Genomic DNA, 27,723 nt, shown 5'->3' on the forward strand with positions numbered 1-27,723 from the left:
GTGGCTCTTATGAAATTAATCAAACATAAATTCATAGCCAAACAATCACTCCACTAACGTCGCTTGAATGCACTTCACTAATTAGATCTAACTATATGAACTTAATTGTTGTCCCACGACCTAATAATTGTCATATTTGTTTCCCATGAACTCATATATATTCATGATTCAATTAGTATGTGCTATCCACTAATAAATTACATCTTTAGCCTTTGAGTTACACATTCACATTTTCCATGATCAATTGATGTTATCATATCCTAGAAGGATAAAACATCAATTCCACTAACCAAGTAGAGTTACCATGACCAAGGATTTACCCTAATCATACACCTTAGAATTATTAGAAAGAAATATATTGTCCCTAGCAAGGATAGTAGGAAGCCCATTTTAGGTATCCACAGGCTACATGCTGAATCAACAACCACCCAAGATCATGAGAATATATAACCTCTTTCGTGGGTCTCACTCGTATGTGACTCAAAATGATTACTAAGCCAAACACTAGCCCAAGTACCCCTCAAGGTTAAAAACTCCTACAAAATAGTATCTAGAAGAACACATGTCACTCAAACAGCAATAGACATGTCCTCTGTATGTCATTTTCAATGTGTAACCATACACAATCATATACCACCTTAAAGACTCACTCTAATGACTAGGACAAGTCATCCCACCTGCATGAGAGGTAGCACACACAACACTATTAAACTACTCTAGTTCATGAACCATTATGAACAATAGTATCAATCTATAAGGAACCCACAATTGCATTCTCTATGTATCCACCTATATCCAAATTATATACAATGTGAATTAATTAGGCTAAGTATGCATCAAAATAATAAAAAGAAAGGAACTATCACTGCACGTACATAATGCCAATGAATGAATAGAAACCATATATTAAATTACAAACATTGCAACATGTCTCGCTATACAGGGCATAAAACCCAACAACTATAAATGTAAGGATGTTAAACCAATTCAACCTACTTCTGAAAGCTTGTTAGCTTGCCCATGGTTATAGAGTGGAATGGCTCAGATAGGCAAGCCTGGGTTTGAGCAGAGAGTTCTTGTGCAACGAAGCGCATGGTGGGGCGTGACTTTGGATTGGCACGTGTGCACGCTAAGGCTATCGTAACCACAAACACTACTTCCTCTGCCAGTTGGCCTGTGGGAGCTGGGAGCCTCTGATCTAGCATGTCCTTCAAGAACAACCCCGGATCATCAGATATTGCTGGAGAAGGCAGTGAAAGTAGGAACTGCCCTGGGTGCCTTCCCAGCATCACTTCCAATGCCACCACCCCAAAGCTATACACATCGCATTTGTCGTTGACCCTCATTGGAAGCGCAAGCTCTGCAAATCAAGAAAACAAAATTAGCTTCCTAATAACACATTCTGATCAACTAAGATAAAACAAAATGGATAAAAATTATCTTCATTTTACCTGGAGCAATGTAGCCATAAGACCCTGCAACTGTAGTCCAGTTGGATGAATTCGGGTCCAACAATCTCGCTGTGCCAAAGTCCGAGAGCCGTGGCTCAAAATCTGACTCCAGCAAGATGTTATTCAGAGTAACATCTCGGTGGACAATGGGTGGAGAGCAGTCATGATGTAAGTAAGCAAGCGCATGAGCCACTCCCCGCACAATCCTAACTCTTGTGGCCCACCCCAGATCCACTTTCCCTTGCTCCCCATATAGTACTTTCCCCAAACTACCTCTCTCTATGTGGTTATAAACCAAGTACATGAATCCATTCCTGGAATGGAACCCATGAAGTTTAATGATATTCCTATGCAGAACTTTTCTCAGAGTGTCAATTTCACTCTCAAAACTCTTCCTATTTGTTGCTGGAAGGCCTCTGGAGTCTAACATATTGAGTCTTTTAACCGCAACAATCTGACCCTCTGGTAATACCGCTTTGTAAACAGTGCCGAATCCTCCTTTTCCAATACAATACTTTTCGCTGAAGTCTTCGGTGGCTTTCACAATATCCCCAAATGTGAATTTTCCTAGTCTTTCCCAAATCAAGGGTGTGGCACTCTGATCCTTCTCTGTACAATCGATCTCTTCATCATGGTGTTGAGTTCGTCCTCGAAGTATAAGAATTGCAGCAATAAGAATTGCAAGTAAAAAGAGGCCACAGACTGGAATAATGACAGCAATTAGAATCTTGGTTTTATGGTTTGACTTGCTACTTGGGGAACTTGAAGAACAAGGACTTAATCCTTCTGCATCTCCACACAAACCCGAGTTTCCAGTATAAATTGCCCCCTTGAAGATATCGCCAGTTGGGATTGGACCTGTCAGTTCATTGTATGAGAAATCAGAGGAGTTTAGACTGATCATGCCTGATAATGATGGGATTCTCCCTGTGAGATGATTATGTGAGACGTTCAGGTTCTCCAATGAGGCAAGCTTCCCCAGGTCTGAAGGGATTGTCCCAGAGAGCGAATTGCTACTGAGATCCAAAAGGTACTGCAAGGCCAACAAGTTTCCAAGCTCTGAAGGTATTTCTCCTGACAAATTATTGTTGCCCAAGTTCAAGCTCAACAAGCGCTCACAATTCCCCAGCTCTTTTGGTATGCTTCCACTGAAATTGTTTCCTGCTAAATTCAGATAATTAAGATTAGTTAAATTGCCTATGAACTGGGGGATGTCTCCTGTCAGATGATTTTTACTCAAGCTGAGGTTGAACAATTGGCTTAAATTCGCCAGTTCCACTGGAATTTGCCCACTCAATTCATTGGAATCCAGGCTCAGAACCCCCAGTTGTGACAACTTCCCAAGCTCAGCTGGGATTTCTCCAGAAATTTTATTCCCATCCACCTTCAAGCTAGTGAGCTTTTGACATTCCCCCCACTCAGGTGAAAGCTCACCTGAAAATCGATTGCCACTCAGAGAAAGAAAAACAAGACTAGGATGAACTCCAAATGCCTCGGAAATATCTCCAGTGAATTGGTTCCCTTCAAGACGGACTCGAGTTAGCCCTGTGCAGTTCCTCAAGCAATCTGGCAATGGTCCTGTGAAGTTGTTGCCTCCATTTACCGTTAAATATTGAAGATCAAGGCCATTACATAATCCAGGAGGCAATTCTCCTGAGAAGCTGTTGTTGGAAAAACTGACATACATCAGATTGAGGCTGTTCTTCCCAAGTTCAGTCGGAATGGTGCCTGAGAAATTGTTGGTGAACACGGAGAGTCTCTCTAGATTATTGAGGAGTGACAATGTCTCTGGCAGCTCCCCATGCAATTTGTTAGTGTTGAGATCAAGAACGGTCAATGATGTCAAGTTACCAATCTTTGGAGGAATTGTTCCAGTGAGATTGTTTTCATAAAGATGTAAGGTAGTAAGCTGAGTGAGATTCCACTCTACTACAGGGATTGGACCCGAAAGCTGATTTTGTGAAAGGTCTAGTTGAAGCAAGTCTTTCAAATTCCCAATCTCTGATGGGATTGCCCCGGACAGCATATTATTATACAGGAAAAGGTAATTCAGCTTTTCCAAAAGGCCAATCTCAGATGGGATTTTTCCAGTGAAGCTATTGTTCTGAACTTGCAAAGAGATCAGTTCAGTCCAATTAGTGATGAAATAAGGTGAGATCTCACCAGATAAAAAATTGTCTGACAAACCCAACTCGGATATCTTGTTAAGATTGGTGAAGGAAGAAGGAATCACCCCGTATAGTGAGTTCAGAGCTAGAGATAAGAAGGTGAGATTAGTACAAGAGCCAAGCTCAGATGGAATTGTAGAATTCAGGGCATTTCTTTGGATATCGAGTATCTGAAGCTTTCTGAGCTGACCTATAGAAGAAGGAATCTGCCCTTCAAATGAATTGTTGTACATTTCTAATATTTCAAGATCAGAGAGCGTACCGATTTCTTCAGGAATTGAACCACTGAATTGGTTTCTTCCTAGGCGAAGGTTTTGGAGCTTGGAAAGCCTGGAAATGTTGGATGACAATGGCCCCCGGAATGAATTGTCAGTGAAATTGAGGAATTCAAGCTTGCCCAGATTGCTAAATACCGACTCTGGTATTGCGCCAGTCAATTGATTCTGTGCTAAGTCAAGGTATGTCAGGTTCCGGCAATCAGTTATGAACCCCGGGAATTCTGATGCAAGTTCATTGTAGTTGAAGCTCAGTCGTGTCAACAGAGGCATGCTCGAAAACTTAGACCAGTCTGGAGATTGTAAGTAGTTGGATCCAAGGTCCAAGTACCATAACTTTTGAAGATTGGTAATCTGGTAGGGGATGGTACCAACGAGATAGTTGTTGTAAAAGCTAAGATACTGAAGCTCTGTCAACCCTCCAATCTCTGAAGTGATGTTGCCATCAAAATAGTTGTTGCTCAAGTCCAAGAAAGCGAGCTTGGAGAGGTTGTAAATCGTAGAAGGTATGGATCCATTGAGTTTGGAATTGGTGCTGAGATTGAAGCCAGTGAGATTAGGGAATGAACTGAAATCAAACTGGGCAAGCGTTCCCTCCAGCTGTGTCTCTGAGAGATTTATCACAGAGACGCTTCCGGTGGTATCACAAGCAATACCTGTCCAGTTGCAGAGGTTCCCAATGTTGGTGAGGGACCATGATGAATTGAGAGGAGAAGAAGAAATTAAGCTGTTCTTCCATTTGATAAGAGCTTCTGCTTCTGTTGTGGGTGATGTGGTGATTTTCAAAGGAAGTAAAGCAAGGAAGAGGATATGAATAAGAAAAAGAGGAGCGCTATGAGTCATTGCCATGCTCTTGGTGCCAGATTCTCATCAATGAAATCTTGATAGCACAAACAGAGAGAGAGAGAAGTGGTTGGGGGGTGGGGTGGGGTGGGGTGGGGTGGGGGAAAAGAGAGAGAATTCTGCCCCGTGTTGCGTATATAGAAGGCATAAATACAAGTAAAAGCACACCATCTAAACATGTGAAAGTATTCATGAACGGGGTGGTTGAAAGTCAAAGAAATACAACATCGGCTACATCCAATCCAAGTTCATTATTTCCCATTTTACTGGGAATTCAAACATTTAACATGTTCTTTATTTTCTAACAAAATCCCATTTTGCTACAACTGATATTTGCTGCGATATCTGCTCACTGAACAAGGAACCGTACTTAACCAGTATTCAACTTTGAGTCCATTTTCTTTAGGCGAAAATTTTCTAGCCCCAACTTGGCCTTTTAACCTGATTTTTCCAGCTACACTCGGAGTTGACCAAGGCTCATACTCATCATGAATTGGCTATGATGATACTAGTCTAGTTTAAACAAGGAGTAGTTGGAACTTAGCTGTCTATTTGATTCAAAATAAAGTTATTTTTTATTATTTCACTTGATTATTATTAAGAGAGAAACATATCCCCTTAACCTTTTATTTATTTGTATCTAATGAAAACTAATCTCTTCGCATGTAATCTTCTAAGCAATTCATGCCCCACTCCTTTTTCAAAAAATTGATATTAAAATGGGGTCACTTGGAAACTTCCAAAGCTTTCAAACTAATGACACCCTTTGTAGATGAGGAAAAGTTGAGAAATTGAGGGAGTCCCCTTGTGGGAAAAGCAACTCCAAAAAGTCTTCTGCGGAAGGAGATAGGAAGGAGCCCTTTCTTCCAGGGAGCACTTTGAAAGAGAATTACCTACCTTACAAGAGGTGAAAGAGGTCCAATCCATTATTTCTGAGGTAGACATTTTTTTTTTTAGTTTTTTACACATAAATAGGATAGAGACAAGGTAGGTCTCTCAAGGAGGCAAGGACTGGACCCTAAGAGTTCTTATCAACTATGGAGATATTTCAATGGCAATCTAACCAAATAATCCACAAAATTTCGGAAACTGACTGAATCCAAACTGATTTTTCTTTAGAGCCAGATGCTTGGCAAATGGGTTACTGCACCCAAGTTATCAGTCAAGATTTTTCTGGGCAATATCGGGTTAAATGCCAACAATTTCCTTGCAAACCAAACAATTGGAAACTGAAGAATGTTCACACGAAACAACCGCTAGAAGGATAAAACTAAGAAATTTCCCTCTGGGATTTCTTGCTGGGGCATGGAATCAAACAACAATACTGGTTTCTTTTGACGTGAAAAGAAGTCAGATGAGCCATTCACATAAGGCCAACATGGGGATGGGTGAATCTTGAGCTTCAGTTGACATTCCCTCCCCAGTTCCCTGCTGCAAAAAGAAATATACATTCTCTAGAACAGCATATAACCCATATACTGTCTCTCTCTTCTTTTTTGTGTTTCGTCATGCTGACATTCAGTTGGTGTTGTACCGTCCAATACTGACCCAACGACCCTTAATTTTAGTGGACGTGGAAGGTAGAACCTCAAACCTCGGTGTTTGTTTTTTTGGCTTTTTACTGAAAACAATTTAGTTTTATAATTTAGGTTTGTTTTTCTATTTTTTCATGACTTATTATAAACTTTTTACTAAATAGAAAAAACCAAAATATGTAGTTTTTTCTAAATAGAAAAAATAACATATTGATTTTTTTTACTTTTTAATACTTAATATAAATAAAATACTACAAAAACAAATAACCTAATATTTAACACTATTAAGCATTAAGGTTCTATTTAGAATTAAGTAAAAAAACAAACACCACCTTCCTTTTTATAAAATAGATGCATTGATTATGTGCGCCAAAGATAAATAAATAGCCGAAGAGGAGACTTTGGTGAGTGGAGTTTGCTTTCGTTTCTAACGTCAGAAATCAAAGCTACTAATTCGGTATCTACTAACCTTTTACTTAAATTAAATCAAAGTGGAGATAAAATTTAAGTTAGATAAATGAAATCAAACTATAAGATTATAATGAATGATACTCTTAGTGTAAAGTCACGAAAACTCGATGGTATATATATGGCATCATCTTATTGATTTTTTTTTTTGATGAATAAAGAAACAATATATTAATAAAAAGAGGTACTTCACTGAAGCACCCCACCGTATACAGGAAGTATACAAAGAAAAACCTTTACTCATGGCCTAACCAATCAACAAAATCTACAACGGAAGTGGGGCCAGAAACAAAAAAACCCCTGAACCACGCCCACAGATTACAAAGTAAAACCGATTTACACCCCTGAATCGAATGCTCTACATTGTCAAAAGCCCTACTGTTTCTTTCCTTCCAGACAGTCCAAAAAAGGCACAAGGGTGTTGAACGCCACACTTTCCTCATTTCCTTTCCCACACAAGGCCCTAACCACCCCAATAACGCCTCTCTTGTTGAAGAGGGGAGCACCCACGAAACTCCAAAAAGAGAGAAAAGTAAGCTCCATAAATTTATGGCCAACCCACAATGCAAGAGGATGTGATCAATAGATTCTTCCTCTACCAAACACAAAAAGCATCTATTAGCCAAGGAGAACCCTCTTTTCTGGAGATGATCCAATGTTACGGACTTTTTCCACGTGGCCTCCCAAGCAAAAAAACTTACCCTTGGAGGCACCAAAGAATTCCAAATGATGTTTGCAGGAAATTCTTCACGTCTTTCCGGATCCAAATCCTTGTAAAGAGACTTAACTGAGAATCTTCCGTCCTTTGCCTTAGTCCAAATTACTTCATCTTCCACATCACTGTAAACCCTCCTCCCTTGCAACCTCAAGAGAAGGTGTTCCACCTCGATCACCTCTAATCATTAATTCTCCTAGAGAACCTAGGAGCCCACACCCCCCCTCCAGAATGACTCCATACATCCGCTACCCAAGCCTCCTTATCCAAGGATATAGCATATAGAGAAGGAAAAAGAGAACACAACTTATCATCTCCACACCACTTTTCCTCCCAGAATCTAATCCTCCTACCATTTCCCACAGAATAAACCAAATTGTTACCTACCGCTTCCCACCCTCTCCTAATCGCTTTCCACAACCCAACCCCATAACTTCCTCTCACAACACAAGACCTCCAACCACCCTCTTCTTCCCCATACTTTGCACTTATGACTTGCCTCCATAAAGCTTCCATTTTCACCACAAAACGCCAACTCCACTTACATAGGAGAGCCTTATTTAGCAACGCCAAGCTCTTCACACCCAAACCGCTCTTTCGTTTATTTGAGCAAATAATAGACCAATCCACTAAATGAGGCTTCCTTTCCAATGCCCCACCACCCCAAAGAAAATCCCTTTGGATTCGCTCCAATCTCGAACTCACGCTTCTTGGCATCTGAACCAGGGACATACAATAGATAGGCATGCTGGACAGAGTGCTCCTGATCAAGGTCATTCTGCTCCCCTTGGAGATATACTGCCTTTTCCAAATAGAAAGCCTCTTCCTCAACCTTTACTCAACTCCGTCCCAAGTAGCCACCTCCTTGAAGCGAGCCCTCAAAGGAAGACCCAAATAAGTAGAAGGAAGCTTGCTGACCTTGCATCCAAACTCAAGGGCCACCTCCTCTACATTCTCCACTCTTCCCACCGCGATGATCTCACTTTTGTCTAAATTCACCTTCAACCCTGACATTGCTTCAAACCACAAAAGTAGCCAACTTAAATAGGACACCTGATCAGTGGAAGGCTCACAAAAAACTAAGGTGTCATCCGCAAACAACAAGTGAGTGATCTCCACTCCCCTCCTTCCTCTACCACTAAGTTGCCACCCCGACAAAAACCCCCCCTCCTTTGCTCTCTTTAACAAGCAACTAAGAGTCTCCATGACAATTACAAACAAGTAGGGGGAAAGGGGATCCCCCTGTCTTAAACCCCTAGAACTTTTGATAAAACCTGAGAAAGTTCCATTAATCAGGATAGAGAAACTGACAGTCCCAATACACCACTGAATCCAACTGATCCACTTAGCTCCAAAGCCCATCCTTTCCATCAACCAAAAGAGAAAACTCCAATTCACATGGTCGTATGCTTTTTCAATATCTAGCTTGCAAATGATGCCCCCTCCCCCACTTTTCTGCATTGAATGAATTGCCTCATTCGCAATCAACGAGGCATCCAAGATTTTCCTTCCCTCCACAAAAGCATTTTGGAACTTGGACACTAACTTACCCATCACCTTTTTAAGCCTATTAGCTAACACCTTTGCCAACAACTTATAAAGACTTCCCACCAAGCTTATAGGTCTAAAGTCCTTGAGGTCTTCGGCTCCTCCTTTCTTAGGAATTAAAACTAGAAAAGATGCATTTATGCTCTTGACGAACTTGCCCTGATCATGAAAGTCCTTGAAAAACCCCATCACTTCCTCCTTCAAAAAGCTCCAACTGAATTGCCAAAACGCCATTGTGAAACCATCAGGACCAGGAGCTTTATCCCCATTGAGATTCGATAGGGCACCAAAAACCTCTTCCTCAGAAAAAGGAGCTTCTAACATAGTTGTAGTTTCCCCTCCCAAGACCCCAACCTGCAGCCCATTGCACCTAGGCCTCCACTCAGCTGTTTCTGACAATAGAGAGTGGAAAGCCTGAACCACACCCTCCTTAATGTCATTCTCTTCAGAAACCCACGTCCCATTTATCTTGATCTTCACCATGGAATTGACCCTCTTGTGAGCATTGGCCATTTTATGAAAGTATCCAGTGTTTTTGTCTCCCTCCCTCAGCCATAACTCTCTCGACTTCTCATACTCCTCCAAAGCCTGCTTTCTGGAATTTTGCTCTTCAGTATTCAACACCCTATCCCCTTCTATTGAATCCTAAAACATCATCTGCTTCAAAGCTGATTCTTTTCTGGCATTCACGTTCCCAAACACTTCTCTATTCCACACCTTCAAGCAGGCCTTAAGCGCTTTCAGCTTTTCAGACAGCGTGAAACTAAAGGAACCTCTGAATTTGAATCCCACCCACCAATTCCTAAGTAAATCCTTAAAACCTTCTTCTTTCAGCCACATATTCTCAAACCTAAATGGGGACGGCCCCTTCCTCGTTCCTCCACAGTCCAGCAGAATTGGGCAGTGGTCAGAGACAATTCTAGGTAAAAGACTTTGAATTGCCCCACTGAAATAACATTCCCAATCCTCTGAAACTATAAATCTGTCCAGCCTTGACTGAGTCTGATTGTTCAACTCACCCCTCCACGTGAAAGACCCCCATTGCAAAGGGAAATCCCTTAATTCCAAGTCGTCAATGATCTCCAAAAATCTTCTCATTGCTGACGACAGTCTTGATATCCTGTTCCTTTCTCCCAAAAATCTAATAACATTAAAATCACCCCCTAAACACCACGGGTCTTGCCACAATCCCCTGATTGTCCCCAATTCCTCCCAGAAATTCTCCCTCAACCTCCCAATAGCAGGGCCATACACCCCTGTAAAGACCCAACAGAAACCATCCTCCACATTTTTAAAATGGCAAGAAACCAAAAAATTCCCAATTTCCATTTCCAACAGCTCTGGAACTCTAGTGTCCCAAAAAACTAACACCCCTCCTGCCATACCCCGAGAATCAAGAGCTCCCCACTCCAATGATCTTCCCACCTCCAAGGACCGAACCAGACTAGACGTCATTCTTTGGATTTTGGTCTCCTGCAAACAAACCAAATCCGCTTTCTGAGTCTTGATTAGAGATTTGATGAGCCTTCGTTTATCTCTATCATTTGCCCCTCTCACGTTCCAGGAGATAATTCTTAACTTCATTTACCCTCAGAGACTGACCCCCCACTCTCTCTAAGTAGAGCTCTTCCATGCCCTGAACTTTTAAAATTAATGGAGCACTCCAACCTCATTCCTCTGATTCTTCTGGTCTTTCCTCATGATCCATTTCTTGAGCATATTTAAAATTTCCTCTTCACATCCCGTGGTTGGCATGCCCAGAAAATCACTAAACTGAGCAAGACAAGAGGATTTCCATTCCTCAACTGACTCCGTTCCACACATAGTCTGCCTCAAAGAGTTTCTTTCATCAATACTCGTCTCTCCGACCAAAACCATGGCCATTTCCTCCCCGGAACATACCGCCTCATCCCTTCCGTCAGCCAATACCATGTTCAGGGGCCTAATGTCCTCCTCCACTCCAACCATTTCCGTCGCCGATCCACAGCCGCGTCTTCAAGACCCATTCGCTGCTCTTTTCCGACAGGAAAGAGAAGAAGAAGAGAGGGCCCGCACCCCCCTAGACCCTTTCATCGCTCTTTTCCGACAAGAAATAGAAGAAGAAGAGAATGCCCGCACCCCCCGAGACACCAAAGGAGAGGGAGAAGAGGAGTACCTTGACGCTTCAGCTTGGAGAACCTCGTCGGCACCTGAGTTCCAAGCTTCCGACAGCTCGAACCATTCCAACGGGATAGTCGCTGCTGCGCGATTGTCCACCGTGATGAGCCCTAACGGGTTCTCTACCCCCACGCTACCCCCTTCACTTAAAAGAGAAGGGCCTCCGAAATGGGCCTGGCCCAATCCTCCCCTTACTTCAAACTCAGGCCCAATCCCCTTACTTCCCCCACCGGCCCGCTTGCCCCCTTAGAGTCCCCTGTCATCTCCAAACAAGTCCTCCTGCCACCGCCTCCAAAAACGACCCCACCTGCAACTCCCTTTTGGAGATGGCTGTCCAATCTTTCACCGAAACAGCCACTCTTCCCTCTAGAGCTTGACACTTCTTCTCTACCAGTCTGCTCCTGGCCAAAGTCTTTCTCCACTCCCTTGCTCGCACGTGGATCACCACCACCGTCACCTCTAACCTTCGACTCAGGCGACCCTTCACTGAAACTTCTCGGAACAACCATTGAAAATTTCGGGAGGACTTCCCACCACAACTGGATTGAGTAGCACATAGACCCGATCACTAACTGCAAAGAGCCGGGAAGTCTTCTCCCGCTCGATCTCACTAGGATCCTAGCCCACTGCATTTGGACCGAATTCTCCGAACCTTCATCCACTTTTACGAATCCCGCACAGCAGTCCCCGATCTTAATGAGGACTTCTCGACTCCACAAATGCAAAGGGAGACCCAATACTCTCACCCACGACTCCTTGTAAGCCTCCTCCTGTACCAAGCACCCAGTCTCATGATGCCATCTATCCAAACTGATGAGTCTCTCCCTGAATCTTCTAGATCCTCTCATCTACACCCTTTCTGCCTCCAAGACATCCTCAAACTCAAAGAGGATTAAAGACCCCCCAAAAATATGCACCTGCTTGCCACATCTCAACTGCCAAGTGCTCCTTGCCCACAACTCCAACACCTGAACCTCTGAAACTAAAAAAGGTCCTTCCTCCATCTTCCCAACCAAACACCTCCTAAGCTTTTCTTCTCTGCCTTGCACAGCTCCTTCTCCAATCTGCAACCAAATAGTCTCCTCATCCAAACATTCATTCTTTTTTACTACACTTGCATATGACATCCTCTCACTTCCATTCTTCCCACTATCAGCCTTCCAGCTGTTCCCAAACACAGCTTGTGGCTCCACATTTTTCTCAGAAAAAGGAACCACCCCGAGTGCCCTTAAATTCTCATCCACTATGAACCATCCCCCATGGATTCCTTTTCCTTCTGGGAACACCAGGGAGAAGCTCTTCTTTTCTGCCGTGACCACCTTGCAGAAGATGAACCTTCCAGCCCCATTCTCCCGGCATTCCAGTCTAAACAACCTTCCATTCTCCTTCCACCCTTTGCTCCACCTTGGCAACTCAACATCTCTGCAACAAGCCTCCAGTCCTGCCAGAAGGCAGCTTAGACTGAGCTCCCCAAATTTGACCCACCTGGAGTAACCTCTTCCACGCTCCACTATGACCCCTCTCAGACTCCTTCCAAGCCCCTCAATAGAGATCTCAAAAGACTTGGACTCCACTGCAAACCACCGTTTTCCTTCTTCCCTCATCCCCATTCCTTTCCATCAAATGTTCATCATTTGATATATGGAGAGAAAGACGAAGGTTTGTCACTAGTGTTTCTTGCTCCCAACTTAAGGGTCCTGACGCATGCAATGCCTCATGGCATCATCTTATTGATAGTACCTTCTAGATAGTTAAAAAAAAAAAAATCTTTTTATAATAAAATCTTAATAGAGATTATACGTACTTCTATAAAGATATGTAATCATAATATGATACAAAATCGACACCTAACTTTCATACTTCTGCTCTAATGACACAATTCTCTAATATAAGTTATTAATTGGATTAATTGATTAAAAAAAGATGAAAAGACCCCAATTTATAAAAACTAATATCTATCATTTTTAAATTTGAAGAGTAATCCAATTTTTATATAAAATTTCTTCCAATATTTCGACTATTTACATGTGAGTTTTAAAAGAAAATGTTATGATTATAAGAAAATTATGAGGACATATTTATCTAAAATGGGTTTTTTTTTGTGAAAAAATAAAATGGGATCATCCCATTAATTAGGGTTGGATTAGTTTTGAAGAAATACAAAAATTTCAAATCATCAAGCCATAAGATTACCACTTAACTAAACTATAAGCCATAAGCCATAAGCCATAAGCCATAGAAATTAAGAAGACCGAGTTAAAGCAACTTGGAAGAAGAATGAGATTTTATGGAGCAAATTTCATTTGAAAGTCAATATGAAACCCTTTGAAACCAAATGACACGAGGAGTGTCCCTACCATTCACAATTACAAAGCTTGCAATGGAAAAGTCATATCCTCATATCACAATACAAAATTAATTAAGCAATGAAAACAAATATATATATATATATATGTACATGACTTTATAACTAGAATAATTGGTATTTCTGCTATAATTAAAAGCATACCATATAAAAAATAAAAATAAAAAGTTATTTATATAGGACTATAATGGTCAACCAAGGACATTAGTTATCAGCAACATGACTTATGGCCCACATTCCATTTCACACTTTGGTAGTTGGAACTTTAAAAATGAAACCAAAATCAAAGTCAACAACAAGGGGATGGTCAAGTGACAAAAACTTAAAAATTTGAAAACAATAAATTTGCCTAACTACTTTCTTGAAAGGTACAATGCTCTTAATGTTGCAACGGGTTTGCAAATCCATTTTAGAAACACCTAGCATTACTTTAGAATATATTTTATATATTTATATAATTATTTCTTAAATCAATCATTAGAAAACAAGTTAAAATAATAAAAATATATTATTTGAAAATATCCTATTTTCTTTTTTATCTTAAGAAAAAAAACAGGAAATAGTTTTTTATTATCAAACATATTTTCTATATTTTTTTGTTTTGGAGAACAAAAAATTGTTTTAAAAAAAAATTCCCACCCTTAGTGTTTGGTTTTATTCCTTGAAAACTGCTTTCTAAAATGATTTTTAGAAAATAAAAACACACAATATGAATGAAATGTTATCAAGTGCAATTCCTATGTCATTTATATTGTAAGGGATTTGTATTTCTCATTAGTACTTTAAAGGCAACATAGAGAGCGCGTTGTATTTGGTTTGGTAAAGGTTTTGAAATTTTCATTTTTTTTAAATAAATTTTATTTTTTGATTTTTTTGTTTTGGAATTTTAAATTTTTTTTAAAAAAAAATGTATTTAATTGTTTTTTTCTTCTTCTTGAAAACCATGGTTGATAAAAAAAAAATTAACATTATTTTAAAAAAATGAAATTTGTAAAATCTTTTTTAATTTGAATTTTTACTAACTTGAAAGATAATAAAAAATAATAATTAAAAGTTTAAATAATACACTTGTGCTATAGAAATAACATTATTAATTTTTTATAATGTAATATATATATATATATATATATATATATATATATATATATATATATATAATATTTTATATTCGTTATATACAACTTTATTATTATATTATATTACATTTACTCATTAATTTTTTTATTATATTTTTATTTTAAATGATTTAATAAAATATTTTAACATACTTATAATTAACCAAATAAATTATTTTAATATAAAAATGAATCCATCTATAATAATTTATAATCTATTAAATAAGTAAAATATCTATACCATATTCTTAAGTTAATGTTTAATTTCTCATATATTTGTTTTAATCTTTTTTTATATTAATATTTGTAATACTCGCGTTTTTAATGACATGTCAGATTTAGGGATAAAAAAAGTTTTCATTAAATTGTTAGTCAAATGGTCAAAAAGAATTGTGAATATGCACGTGTTAATATTTAATTGGAAAAAATTTTGACAAAAAAATTGATCAAAAGTCAATAGTTTGAAAATCTTGCCACGTCAAATTTAAAAACTAAATTTAAATTTGGGGAAAAATTCAAACATCAAATAATTGATATTAAATTTTGAAATTTTGAATATTAAGTATATTGTAAGAATTAATTTAATTATTATTGGGTAATTATCAGAGAATCGTAACAAGAAAAACTTAGTAAAAAATTATATTATATGAATTGTTAGAATGGATTGTTAAAAAGAAATTGAATTTAATTTTATAATGAATCAGTTTAATTTTTATAATTGGAATTAAATCTTATAAAATGACAAAACATCAAATAGAATTGAAATTAAATTAAGATTAAATTATGATATATGAATTTAGAAAAGCATACAAAAGGATAAATTAATTAAATTTGAATTTAATTTTTAAAAGTTTGATTCAATTCAAGAATTTGACAAATAAAGTAAATTAAATAAAAGTTATAGAAGGGTTGAGAATTTGATTATTATAAATTGAATTACTAAATAATTGATGAAATTAAGTTTCAAAATATTGTTTAGATTTTTGTTGCTAAATAAATATTGGTAAAATTAACAAATTAAAGGTTATAATGAATTTCAACTTTGTGGATGTCAAAGAATTATTTTATGTTTTGAAGATTTTATGAAATTGATTTTTTTTTTTTTTAATAGTTAATGGTATCGTGTCTTAAGTGAATTTCAAAGTAAAATTACTTCAAGTTGTAGCTTTCCGACCCCCACTTTAATTGTGTTTTTGAAGGCTTTTCTGAGAACCAAAGATCTTGGTTGGAAAAATAGTGGTCGTGCTCTTTTGTTGTACTGAGCAATTGTCCTCTGATAGTAAGAAGCCATCCGGATAGCTACATTTCCTCACTTTTCGTCAACTTAATCCCATTGTCTTATGAGTTCTTCATCGTCGTCCCTTTGATCTTCCATAGTTGTTTTGGCAGTAGGCATGCCAATTTCAGTTGGATTGATGGCTTCCATCTAATAAGTAAGGGTGAAGGGAGTAGCTCATGTTTACCATCTGGATGTTATCCGGTGGGCCTATACAACTCCGAGCAACTCGTCTACCCATTTTCCTTTCGCTCATTCCAACATTTTTTTAATGCATTCAATAGGGTTTTGTTTGTCTCCTCTACTTGTCTATTGCTTTGTGGATAACAAGGGTGTTGAGTACAAATTCTTGATGTCTAGCTTTGAGCAAAATGTTCGAAAGACAGTGTTGTCAAACTGGGGCCCATTATTCATTACGATTGCTCGTGAAATTTTGAATCGACATACGATGTTTTTCCAGATGAACTTAGAGACATCTTTGTCTTTGATACTGACATAGGCTTCTGTCTCCACCCATTTGCTGAAGTAGTCAGTTGCAACAAGCAGAAACGTCTTTTATGCTGCTCCAGTGGGTAAGGGGCTGACTATGTCCACTCCCACTGCACAAATGGCCAAGGACTTGTGACCAGGTTGAGGACTTTCGAAGGTACACGAGGAATAGGAGCGTGTGGTTGATATCAATTGCATTTTTTTGACATAGCTTTTAGTGTCTTGCTTCATGGTGGGTTAATAGTATCCTTGCGTGTAAGCGTGGTATGCCAAAGTTCATCAATCTGGGTGATTATCGCATACGCCCTCATGGAATTCAACTAAGACATATTTGGTCCCTGACTCACTCAAACACTTTAGGTATGGGCTTTCGAATGATCATTTATCAAGTTGATCATTAATTAAAGGGTGCTACTTGTAGGCGAAGTTTATGTGTGCTTGCTTCCCGTCTTTTGGTACTTCTCCTGTCTAGAGGTATTTTATGATGTCAAGCATCCATCTTGAGTCTGCTTGATTGTTATTGCATACTGACTTTGGAGTGATTGAAGGCATGACTTTGAGGTAGATGGGCAACATTATTGTCTCATTTATGGGGAGAGTGGCAGCTATTCCGACCAGTGCATCGAATTTTCCGTTCTCTTCTCGTGGTACTGGTCTAATGATCTAGTCATTTAGTTTTTTCAAGTGTTCTTCCACCATGGCGAGGTATTGGGTCATACATTCATCTTTTGCTTTGTACTCTTGTTGAATCTATTCAACAATTAGTTGAGAGTCGCTCCTGATTTCCAACTTGGTTGCAGCTAATATTAAGGTAAGATCTAGCCCAGCTAGCATAGCTTCATATTCTGCCTCGTTGTTGGAAGTCGAGAAGCTGAGACAAATAGCTTGCTCTATTAGTTCCACAGTTGGTGACTGCAGGACCAGACCTACTCCAGATCCAAACACTCTAGACGATCCGTCTACATGAAGTGTCCACCATTGCTCTCCAAAGTGGTCGATCGGATGTGTTTGTTTTTTAGGGAGTTCAACTATGAAGTCAACTATTACCTGCCCCTTTAAGGATAACCGTGATTGATACTCGATCCCATACACAACTTGATTGCCTATTTCAACATTCATCCAGATAGGTCCGACTTGTGCAAAGTGACTCGGAGCGGCTGGTTTGTAAGTATGGTCACTTGATGAGCTTGAAAGTATGGTAGAGCTTTCGAGTGACACTCTATAGTGCTAAAGCAGTTTGCTCTACTTGGAAATACCGAGTCTTAGCATCCACCATTGCTTTGCTCACATAATAGATGGGTCTCTACTCTCTATCTTGTATATACAGAAATAGCACAACGTTGACAACGCAGTCAGATAGGGCCAAATACATGTAGAGTTATTCCTCGGACTTGGGGCTTAAAATGGGCGGTTTAGTGAGATAACAATTGACTACTTGAAATGTCTACTTACACTCGTCTATCCAATCGAACGTGCTTGCCCCTTTAAGTGTGAGGAAGAAACGTCTCAACTTATCTATGAAACAAGCTATGAAATGACCCAAAGCTGCGAGACGACCTGTGAGGCATTGCAATTCCTTTTATTGTTTGTAGCGAGTATTTCATGACGACTTTCACTTGAGCTTAATTAACTTCAATTTCTCTTTAGGTTACCATAAACCTTGGAAACTTCCTTGCACTGACACCAAAGACACATTTAGTCGGATTGAGCTTCATGTTGTATGCCTGTAACAAATGGAATGCTTCTTCTAGGTATTGGATGTGCTCAACTCGGGTTTTGCTCTTTACAACAATGTCATCAATGTAGACTTCCACTGTTCGGTTGATCAGGGGCTTGAATATTTTTGTCATTAGTCTTTGATAAGTAGCGTCAGCATTCTTGAGTCCAAACAGCATGATTCTATAACAATACAACCTTTGTGGTGTGACAGAGGTTTTTTTCTCTTTGTTTGGCTGAAACATAGGGATTTGGTGGTATCTAAAACAGACATCTAGAAAGAGAGCATCCCATGCCCGACGGTGGCATCAACTATTTGATCTATTTGGGACAAGAAAAAACAATCATTTGGGCAGACGTCATTCAGGTTAGTGTAATCAACGCAGACTCGCCACCTTCCATATTTCTTTAGGACTACCACCACGTTCGTAATCAATCCGGATATTTGAATTTTCTGATGAATCTAACTGCCAATAGTTTGTCAATTTCTGTTTGATGATTTTTTGTCTGTTCGGATGAAAACGTCGGATCTTTTGTCAGATAGGTCGCGAGGTAGGTGAGACGTTAAGCTTGTGGGAGGCCACGACCGGATGGATTTTCGGCATGTTCGAGTGAGTATAAGCAAAGATGTTCTTATTGCGCTGAAACATATTTCTTAGCAGTTCTAGTTCATCTTGCACAAACAGGAACTGGTATAGGTGATTTGATTTGTGCCATGCAAATGAGTAGTGGCTGGAGTTCAATTGCAGATGGATCTTTTTTGGCTGGACTTAGTAACTGCTATTGCTCCCTTGCAGTTGATGGGTCTGAATGCACCTATTTATCAGTCAGATGTTCGGACTCTAGCACCACCTAATAGTCTTGTCGCGCGGCTAGCTAGTTTTCAAGGAGATCAACTTGTCCATATTCTATAAGGTAGCTCGCCGTTTGATGGTATATAGAAGGAATGACTTTCATTTTGTGAAGTCATGCACATCCCATAATGGCATCGTATGGAGACAAATCGTCAACCACTGAGAATTGCATGCCCAATGTGACCGAGCCAACTTGGACGGACAACACAACATCGCACAGAGAGGTTGTTCTAGCTTCATTGAATCCAGACAGTAGACGTCCTGGATTTTCTATGATAAATGGCGAGTAGTCTATTTGCTTGTAGTCCGACATTTGCAAAAGGTTAGTTAAACTACTCAAATCAACTAGGATTCTCCACACGTCAAATCCATTTACCCCTAGTGTTAGGATCAAGGCGTCTTCATGCGGTTGCAACATCCAATTGACATCTATTGGAAGAAAGGTGATTATGATGTCGACTGGACGCACACTTCCTTCTGCGAAGGTGCATTGAACAGAGTTAATTCGTTCTCTTATAGAAGCCACGTGAAGCAACCTTCACCTTTGCTGCCTAAAGTAGTGCTTATCAGCTATTGGACCTTCGTGTATATAGTTAATGACAACTCTGGAAGCTTCCAGAGATGCAAAGGCTTAGATGGTTACCTCTAGTGTCATATCTCTTTGCTCGCTGGTTGTGCGAACGTACTACTTAAGGTTCTTGATCTTGATAAGTTTCTTCACCAAGTAATACAGACTCTTGCATTGTTCGCTGGTATGACCATGATCCTTATGGTAGGAGCACCTTTTGTTTTAGTCCTGTCTAGTCGAGTCTGTGGGAGGAGTCTCTCATAAGAAATGCTTAGAAGGGTGAGTCTCACTTGTTGCTGTTGTTGGTCGTCTTACCTCTTGTTACATTGCCTCGATTGGTTCGAGGGCTTAAAACTCCCCGCTTTATCATTCTTGGTCAGATGATTAGTGACCAAGACCTGTTGAAAGGCTTCTTGGACATCATCTTTGAGTATAGAATACTTGTCCACTCAACTAAATAGGATATCCATCATTGTAAGCGGCTTCTTCTCAAGAGACTCAAAAAATGGCGTGCCCGGGCTGATTCTTCGCTTGAAAAATGGCGTCCATACTACAGGATTCAACTTGGAGCACTATTTTCCCAAATCGCTTCATGAAGTACCTTAGCATTTCATTTTCCTGCAACTTGATGTTCCGTAGGGTGCTTATGTTATGCCTTTGGTGAGTAAAACATAGGAAATGGCCTATAAAGACATCTGAGACGTCCCGAAAAGTGTTCATGAAATTCTACGGGAGATGATGGAACCAAGAGAGAGCTTGACCATGTAGGTTAGTTGTAGAGACCTTGCACATCAATGCATAATTCCTATGCCAAGGGTCAGAAGCTTCTTGAAGTGCATGATGTGATCAAATGGGTCGCTCTTTATGTTGTACATTATGAACTTGGGCACTATGAATCCTCTAGGCGGCTCGTAGTTAATGATATGGGGTCGAATGGTGTGGTGAGTATGTCATCCAACCGTCGGCTAATAGAGTAAGGCAGGGCTCGCGTCACCAATATGTTCGCCTGTTGCTGCTTTGGTAGTTGAAAGGGTCATCCAGATGTATTTGTTATGGCTAGCTGACCTAGACATGCCCTCAAGGTCTCTGACATATGTTGTTATCCCTCCACGCTTGGTGCTTGAGGTCCTAGTCGGACTCGCATCGTGTCAGATAAATGTGACCCTCTGCTGCATCTTCTTTTCCTTGATGCCCGAGTGAAGTTGGTGCCTTCATCGACTAGGTTTGACGAGCTGGTGAAGGCTCCTCATCGAATCGTCTTGAGTAGCTATCGGATGAGAACTATGTGCCCCCGAGGAAAGATGCCTTAATAGTTCATCTTGAGGCTGTTTGTCGGTTTTGAGTGTGCCGACTTTAAAAAAGGCTTATTGTTGACATTTTAGCCCATAATTCTTTGTTATTTTTTCTTAGTCGTTCTATTTGGAAAAGCAGAGTCTGCATCTACCACTCATTTTCTCGTTGGCATCTCTCCATCCTTTTGCACATAGACAAAACAATCTTTGTCACCCATAGCTAATGATTGGTTTCTAGAGGGTGTTGACATCCTTAGTTGGTTCCCACAAACAATGCCAATGTTGGTGTTGTGTCAACTAGATATAGGTTTGTCTAGCTTCATTGGAGTTAGTCGAACTTCTTCCTTACACAAAAGGATGTCTAGACAGGTGGTCTAGGCACGTCTCTCCGAAACTTAAGTCATAATCTAGTAAGAGTGAATCCAACTGTTTTGAATGGCTATACATGCGCGTATCTTTTTCATGCTTCTCGAGTGGTTTTTATAGAACATATGACGTCATTGTCATAGCGTTGATTATGCATTCATGCCTTTCTTGCATTGATGATCGTCATCGTGGCAAATACTAAGCCTTTATAAGGTAATCAACGCCATCATCTCAGTGCAGACTAGACAATCAGACCAAACAAGAGCTGCTGATTGGTGTCATTTGTTGGTTGTTGTGCAAGAATCTCGAACCATATCGTTGGCTGTGCATTTATGTTTGTCAATGTCGCTGATTGCGTGTAACAACTTATTAACATTGAGTTTTTGGTGTAAATGCCATCTAGATTGTTGCTCAAGCATTGGGTGTGATTAATCATTTGTCTAATGCCTTGAATTTCCTATTGGGTTGGTTTGTCTATCTGGAAGTCCTAGTCAGCTTGGTCTGTCCATTTTGTTTAATATTGAGGAAGAATGAAATATATCTCTCCTCTTACACCAGACAGAGCTTAACTTGAATAAGACAGATTGATCCCAGACGAATTATTTATTTACCTTGGACAACCAAAAGGTCTTGAGCTTGGGAAGGACACGAGGAGCAAAGCTTCCCACACACGCTAGCTTAAGGCTTGATCATTTTATCTTTGTTGAATCATCATAGCCGAAAGCTAACAATTTTGGAGGGCTTGTTTTCAAAACTTGTTTTGGTTTTTCTACTTTTGGAAGTAGTCTTTTATCCAATTATGTAAACTTAGTATGTCTTGCATTATCTTTGAGTGCTATTAAGTTACTAAGGTTATATATATTGTAAGTGTTTTCAAAAATATTTTTAAAAAACAATTTTTAAAAATTATTCTCTTTCATTTTATGTTTTGTAAAATAAAATTTTATTTAAGAATCTAAAATATATGTAACATATTTTTTATGTTTCTAGATATATTTTAAAAATAACTTTTATATGTAATATTTTATTGTTAATCGTTTGTCGTATTTGTATGATTATTTATTCACATCATCCTTAAAAAAACAAGTGAAAACAATCGAGAAAATTAAAGATGTTTTATTAAAACACCATGTTTTCTACTTTTAAGAATATTAAAGTATTTTTTTTTTTTTTATTAATCGTGGTTTTTGTTTTTCTAAAAAATAGAAAACTATTTTAATAAATAGTTATCAACTTAACATTATTTGATAAGGAAAGTCATGACTATATCCCATCAACCAAATTTAGGCTGAGGACTTCTTTTTAATTTAATGAAATTTCTATCCTCCCCTCTTTGATGCCTTCAAATAAAATAAATTCTCCAATACTAATTTATGTTCATCTTTGATTCAGCCATATTAAAAAGCTTTACTAGTCTCGTCTTTCCTTATCAAATAATTTTAGGCCATGTTTGATAACCATGTATATGGTAAAATATCATTTTAGTGAGACATAATATACATGCATATTATATTTAATGGAAATGATATCTCAAAAAAAATTGAATGAAAATGTAATATTTGTTTAATTGAAAGTTTATTAAAGAATATTGAAATATCTCACATGTCGATCGGGTATTATTTAGAATTATAATTTAGTGTGTAATTTTTTATTTCTTTATTAATAATATTCATAAATAAAATGTTTAAAATTTAGAAAGTGATGAGATAACTTAAATTTGATTGTGAATTAAACACCAAATAAAATATATTATTTCATCTTTTCTCTTAATTTATATATAGTGTGAATTTGAAAGCTAATTAATTCATACAATCACCCAGGAAGGAATTGAATTGGGTTTTGAAAACTTTTGGAAAACAAAATAAATTTAGACAAATATAGAGTAATGAATATAAAGAGATAAGGGATAGAAAAAGCAAATTTAAGTTTTATAGTGGTTCGGTAATCCTTACTTATATTCACTCTCTTTAAGCTCCAACCAATGGGCACCAAAGGTTGACTCCACTAAAGTCATTTGACTACACTTCACTAATTACATCTAATTACATGAAGTTAATAGTTGTCCCACACACTACTAATCAATGTATTTGTTTCCCATGAACTCATATTCATGATTCAATTAGTATGTGTGATCCACTAATAAATTACATCTTTAGCCTTTGAATTAGAAATTCGCATTTGTCATGATAAAACAATTGATGTTACCATATCCTAGAAGGATAAAACATCAATTCCAGTAATCGAGTAAAATTACCCTGACCAAGGATTTACCTTAATCATGCACCTTAGAATTACTAAAAAGAAAAATATTGTCCTTAGCAAGATATTATGAAGTCCATCTTAGGTATACACAGTCTACATGTTGAATCAACAACCACTCAAGATCATTAGAATATATAACCTGTATGTGGGTCTCACTCCAATGTGACTCAAATTGATCACTAAGCCAAACACTAGCCCAAGTACCCCTCAAGGTTAAAAACTCCTACAAAATGGTATTTAAAAGAACACATCACTCAAATAGCAATAGACATGTTCATTTGTCATTTTCAATGTGTAACCATACACAATCATATACCACCTTAAAGACCTAGATGACTAGGACAAGTCATCCTACCTACATGAGAGGTAGCGCACACAACACTATTCAACTACTCGAGTTCATGAACCATTGTGAACAATATAAATGTAAGGATGTTAAACCAATTCGACCTACTTCTGAAAGCTTGTTAGCTTGCCCATGGTTATAGTGTGGAATGGCTCAGATAGGCAAGCCTGGGTTTGAGCAGAGAGTTCTTGTGCAACGAAGCGCATGGTGGGGCGTGACTCAGGATTGGCACGCGTGCACGCCAAGGCTATCGTGACCACAAACACCACTTCCTCTCCCAGTCGGCCTGTGGGAGCTGGGAGCCTCTGATCTAGCATGTCCTTCAAGAACAACCCTGAATCATCAGATATTGCTGGAGAATGCAGCGAAAGTAGGAGCTCCCCTGGGTGCCTTCCCAGCATCACTTCCAATGCCACCACCCCAAAGCTATACACATCGCACTTGTCCGTGACCCTCATTGTAAGTGCAAGCTCTGCAAATCAAGAAAACAAAATTAGCTTCCTAAAAACACATTCTGATCAACTAATATAAAACAGAATGGATAAAAATTATCTTCAGTTTACCTGGGGCAATGTAGCCATAAGACCCTGCAACTGCAGTCCAGTTGGATGAATTCGGGTCCAACAATCTCGCTGTGCCAAAGTCTGAGAGCCGTGGCTCAAAATCTGACTCCAGCAAGATATTGTTCAGAGTAACATCACGGTGGACAATGGGCGGAGAGCAGTCATGATGTAAGTAAGCAAGCGCATGAGCCACTCCCCGCACAATCGTAACTCTTGTGGCCCACCCCAGCTCCACTTTCCCTTCCTCCCCATATAGTACTTTCCCCAAACTACCTCTCTCTATGTAGTTATACACTAAGTACATGAATCCATTCCTGGAATGGAACCCATGAAGTTTAATGATATTCCTATGCCGAACTTCTCTCAGAGTGACAGTTTCACTTTCAAAACTCTGCCTATTTGTTGCTGGAAGGTCGCTGGAGTCTAAAATATGGAGTCTTTTAACCGCAACAATCTGACCCTCTGGTAATACCGCTTTGTAAACAGTCCCAAATCCTCCTTTTCCAATACAGTACTTATCGCTGAAGTCTTCAGTGGCTTTCACAATATCCCCAAATGTGAATTTTCCCAGTCTTTCCCAAATCAAGGGCGTGCCACTCCGATCCTTTTCTAGACTATCGATCTCTTCATCATGGTGTTGAGTTCGCCCTCGAAGTATAAGAATTGCAGCAATAACAATTGCAAGTAATAAGAGGCCACAGACTGGAACAATGACAGCAATTAGAATCTTGGTTTTATTGTTTGACTTGCTGCTTGGGGAACTTGAAGAACAAGGACTTAATCCTTCTGCATCTCCACACAAACCCGAGTTTCCAGTATAAATTGCCCGCTTGAAGACATCGCCAGTTGGGATTGAACCTGTCAGTTCATTGTATGAGAAATCAGAGGAGTTTAGACTAACCATGCCTGATAATGATGGGATTCTCCCTGTGAGATGATTATGTGAGACATTCAGGTTCTCCAACGAGGCAAGCTTCCCCAGGTCTGAAGGGATTGTCCCAGAGAGCGAATTGCTACTGAGATCCAAAAGGTACTGCAAGGAGAACAAGTTTCCAAGCTCTGAAGGTATTTCTCCTGACAAATTATTGTTGCCCAAGTTCAAGCTCAACAAGCGCTCACAATTCCCCAGCTCTTTTGGTATGCTTCCACTGAAATTGTTTCCTGCTAAATTCAGATAATTGAGATTAGTTAAATTGCCTATGAACTGGGGGATGTCTCCTGTCAGATGATTTTTACCTAAGCTGAGGTTGAACAATTGGCTTAAATTCGTCAGTTCCACTGGAATTTGCCCACTCAATTCATTGGAATCCAGGCTCAGAACCCCCAGTTGTGACAACTTCCCAAGCTCAGCTGGGATTTCTCCAGAAATTTTATTCCCATCCACCTGCAAGCTAGTGAGCTTTTGACATTCCCCCCAGTCAGGTGAAAGCTCACCTGAAAATCGATTGCCATTCAGAGAAAGAAAAACAAGACTAGGATGAACTCCAAATGCCTCGGAAATATCTCCAGTGAATTGGTTCCCTTCAAGACGGACTCGAGTTAGCCCCGTGCAGTTCCTCAAGCAATCTGGCAATGGTCCTGTGAAGTTGTTGCCTCTATTTACCGTTAAATATTGAAGAGCAAGACCATTACATAATCCGGGAGGCAATTCTCCTGAGAGGCTGTTGTTGGAAAAACTGACATACCTCAGATTGAGGCTGTTCTTCCCAAGTTCAGTCGGAATGGTGCCTGAGAAATTGTTGGTGAACACGGAGAGTCTCTCTAGATTATTGAGGAGTGACAATGTCTCTGGCAGCTCTCCATGCAATTTGTTAGTGTTGAGATCAAGAACAGTCAATGATGTCAAGTTACCAATCTCTGGAGGAATTGTTCCAGTGAGATTGTTTTCATAAAGATGTAAGGTAGTAAGCTGTGTGAGATTCCACTCTACTACAGGGATTGGACCCGAAAGCTGATTTTGTGAAAGGTCTAGTTGAAGCAAGTCTTTCAAATTCCCAATCTCTGATGGGATTGCCCCGGACAGCATATTATTATACAGGAAAAGGTAATTCAGCTTTTCCAAAAGGCCAATCTCAGATGGGATTTTTCCAGTGAAGCTATTGTTCTGAACTTGCAAAGAGATCAGTTCAGTCCAATTAGTGATGAAATAAGGGGAGATCTCACCAGATAAAAAATTGTCTGACAAACCCAACTCGGATATATAGTTAAGATTGGTGAAGGAAGAAGGAATCACCCCGTATAGTGAGTTCACAGCTAGAGATAAGAAGGTGAGATTAGCACAAGAGCCAAGCTCAGATGGAATTGTAGAATTCAGGGCATTTCTTTGGATATCGAGTATCTGAAGCTTTCTGAGCTGACCTATAGAAGAAGGAATCTGCCCTTCAAATGAATTGTTGTACATTTCTAATATTTGAAGATCAGAGAGCGTACCGATTTCTTCAGGAATTGAACCACTGAATTGGTTTCTTCCTAGGCGAAGGTTTTGGAGCTTGGAAAGCCTGGAAATGTTGGATGACAATGGCCCCCGGAATGAATTGTCAGTGAAATTGAGGAATTCAAGCTTGCCCAGATTGCTAAATACCGACTCTGGTATTGCGCCAGTCAATTGATTCTGTGCTAAGTCAAGGTATGTCAGGTTCCGGCAATCAGTTATGAACCCCGGGAATTCTGATGCAAGTTCATTGTAGTTGAAGCTCAGTCGTGTCAACAGAGGCATGCTCGAAAACTTAGACCAGTCTGGAGATTGTAAGTAGTTGGATCCAAGGTCCAAGTACCATAACTTTTGAAGATTGGTAATCTGGTAGGGGATGGTACCAACGAGATAGTTGTTGTAAAAGCTAAGATACTGAAGCTCTGTCAACCCTCCAATCTTTGAAGTGATGTTGCCATCAAAAAAGTTGTGGCTCAAGTCCAAGAAAGTGAGCTTAGAGAGGTTGTAAATCGTAGAAGGTATGGATCCATTGAGTTTGGAATTGGTGCTGAGATTAAGGCCAGTGAGATTAGGGAATGAACCGAAATCAAACTGGGCAAGCGTTCCCTCCAGCTGTGTCTCTGAGAGATTTATCACAGAGATGCTTCCGGTGGTATAACAAGCAATACCTGTCCAGTTACAGAGGTTCCCAATGTTGGTGAGGGACCATGATGAATTGAGAGGAGGAGAAGAAATTAAGCTGTTCTTCCATTTGATAAGAGCTTCTGCTTCTGTTGTGGGTGATGTGGTGATTTTCAAAGGAAGTAAAGCAAGGAAGAGGATATGAATAAGAAAAGGAGGAGCGCTATGAGTCATTGCCATGCTCTTGATGCCAATTCTCATAAATGAAATTTTGATAGCACAAACAGAGAGAGAGAGAG

General features: G+C 39.3%; 2 protein-coding genes across 3 annotated transcripts; both read right to left on the reverse strand.

Moving 5' to 3' along the window:
- Positions 1-885: 885 nt before the first annotated feature.
- LOC117918742 (MDIS1-interacting receptor like kinase 2-like) lies at positions 886-27,723 on the reverse strand. 2 transcript variants are annotated; one of them, XM_034835609.1, is made up of 3 exons: positions 24,373-27,723; positions 23,914-24,281; positions 886-992 (listed from the first exon to the last, which is right to left on the reverse strand). In XM_034835609.1, exons 1-2 carry the CDS (start codon positions 27,683-27,685, stop codon positions 23,914-23,916), a joined length of 3,681 nt encoding a protein of 1,226 aa, XP_034691500.1. In that variant the 5' UTR covers positions 27,686-27,723; the 3' UTR covers positions 886-992. The 2 variants fall into 2 exon arrangements, with proteins under 2 accessions (XP_034691500.1, XP_034691499.1); XM_034835608.1 differs by lacking the exon at positions 886-992 and having other exon boundaries at positions 23,700-24,281.
- Positions 890-4,810, reverse strand: LOC117918743 (MDIS1-interacting receptor like kinase 2-like). The gene is made up of 2 exons (XM_034835610.1): positions 1,452-4,810; positions 890-1,360 (listed from the first exon to the last, which is right to left on the reverse strand). Exons 1-2 carry the CDS (start codon positions 4,741-4,743, stop codon positions 993-995), a joined length of 3,660 nt encoding a protein of 1,219 aa, XP_034691501.1. The 5' UTR covers positions 4,744-4,810; the 3' UTR covers positions 890-992.

This window comes from Vitis riparia, chromosome 7 (genome assembly GCF_004353265.1).
Source record: "Vitis riparia cultivar Riparia Gloire de Montpellier isolate 1030 chromosome 7, EGFV_Vit.rip_1.0, whole genome shotgun sequence".
NCBI lineage: Eukaryota > Viridiplantae > Streptophyta > Magnoliopsida > Vitales > Vitaceae > Vitis > Vitis riparia.

What these genes read in the sequence shown, in the direction of transcription:
- LOC117918743 (XM_034835610.1), bottom strand. Translation starts at nt 4,743, where the DNA reads ATGGCAATGACTCATAGCGCTCCTCTTTTTCTTATTCATATCCTCTTC. An exon ending in TTATGGCTACATTGCTCCAG is followed by an intron (nt 1,361 to 1,451) that starts GTAAAATGAAGA and finishes CTTGATTTGCAG; the next exon opens with AGCTTGCGCTTCCAATGAGG.
- LOC117918742 (XM_034835609.1), bottom strand. Translation starts at nt 27,685, where the DNA reads ATGAGAATTGGCATCAAGAGCATGGCAATGACTCATAGCGCTCCTCCT. An exon ending in TTATGGCTACATTGCCCCAG is followed by an intron (nt 24,282 to 24,372) that starts GTAAACTGAAGA and finishes CTTGATTTGCAG; the next exon opens with AGCTTGCACTTACAATGAGG.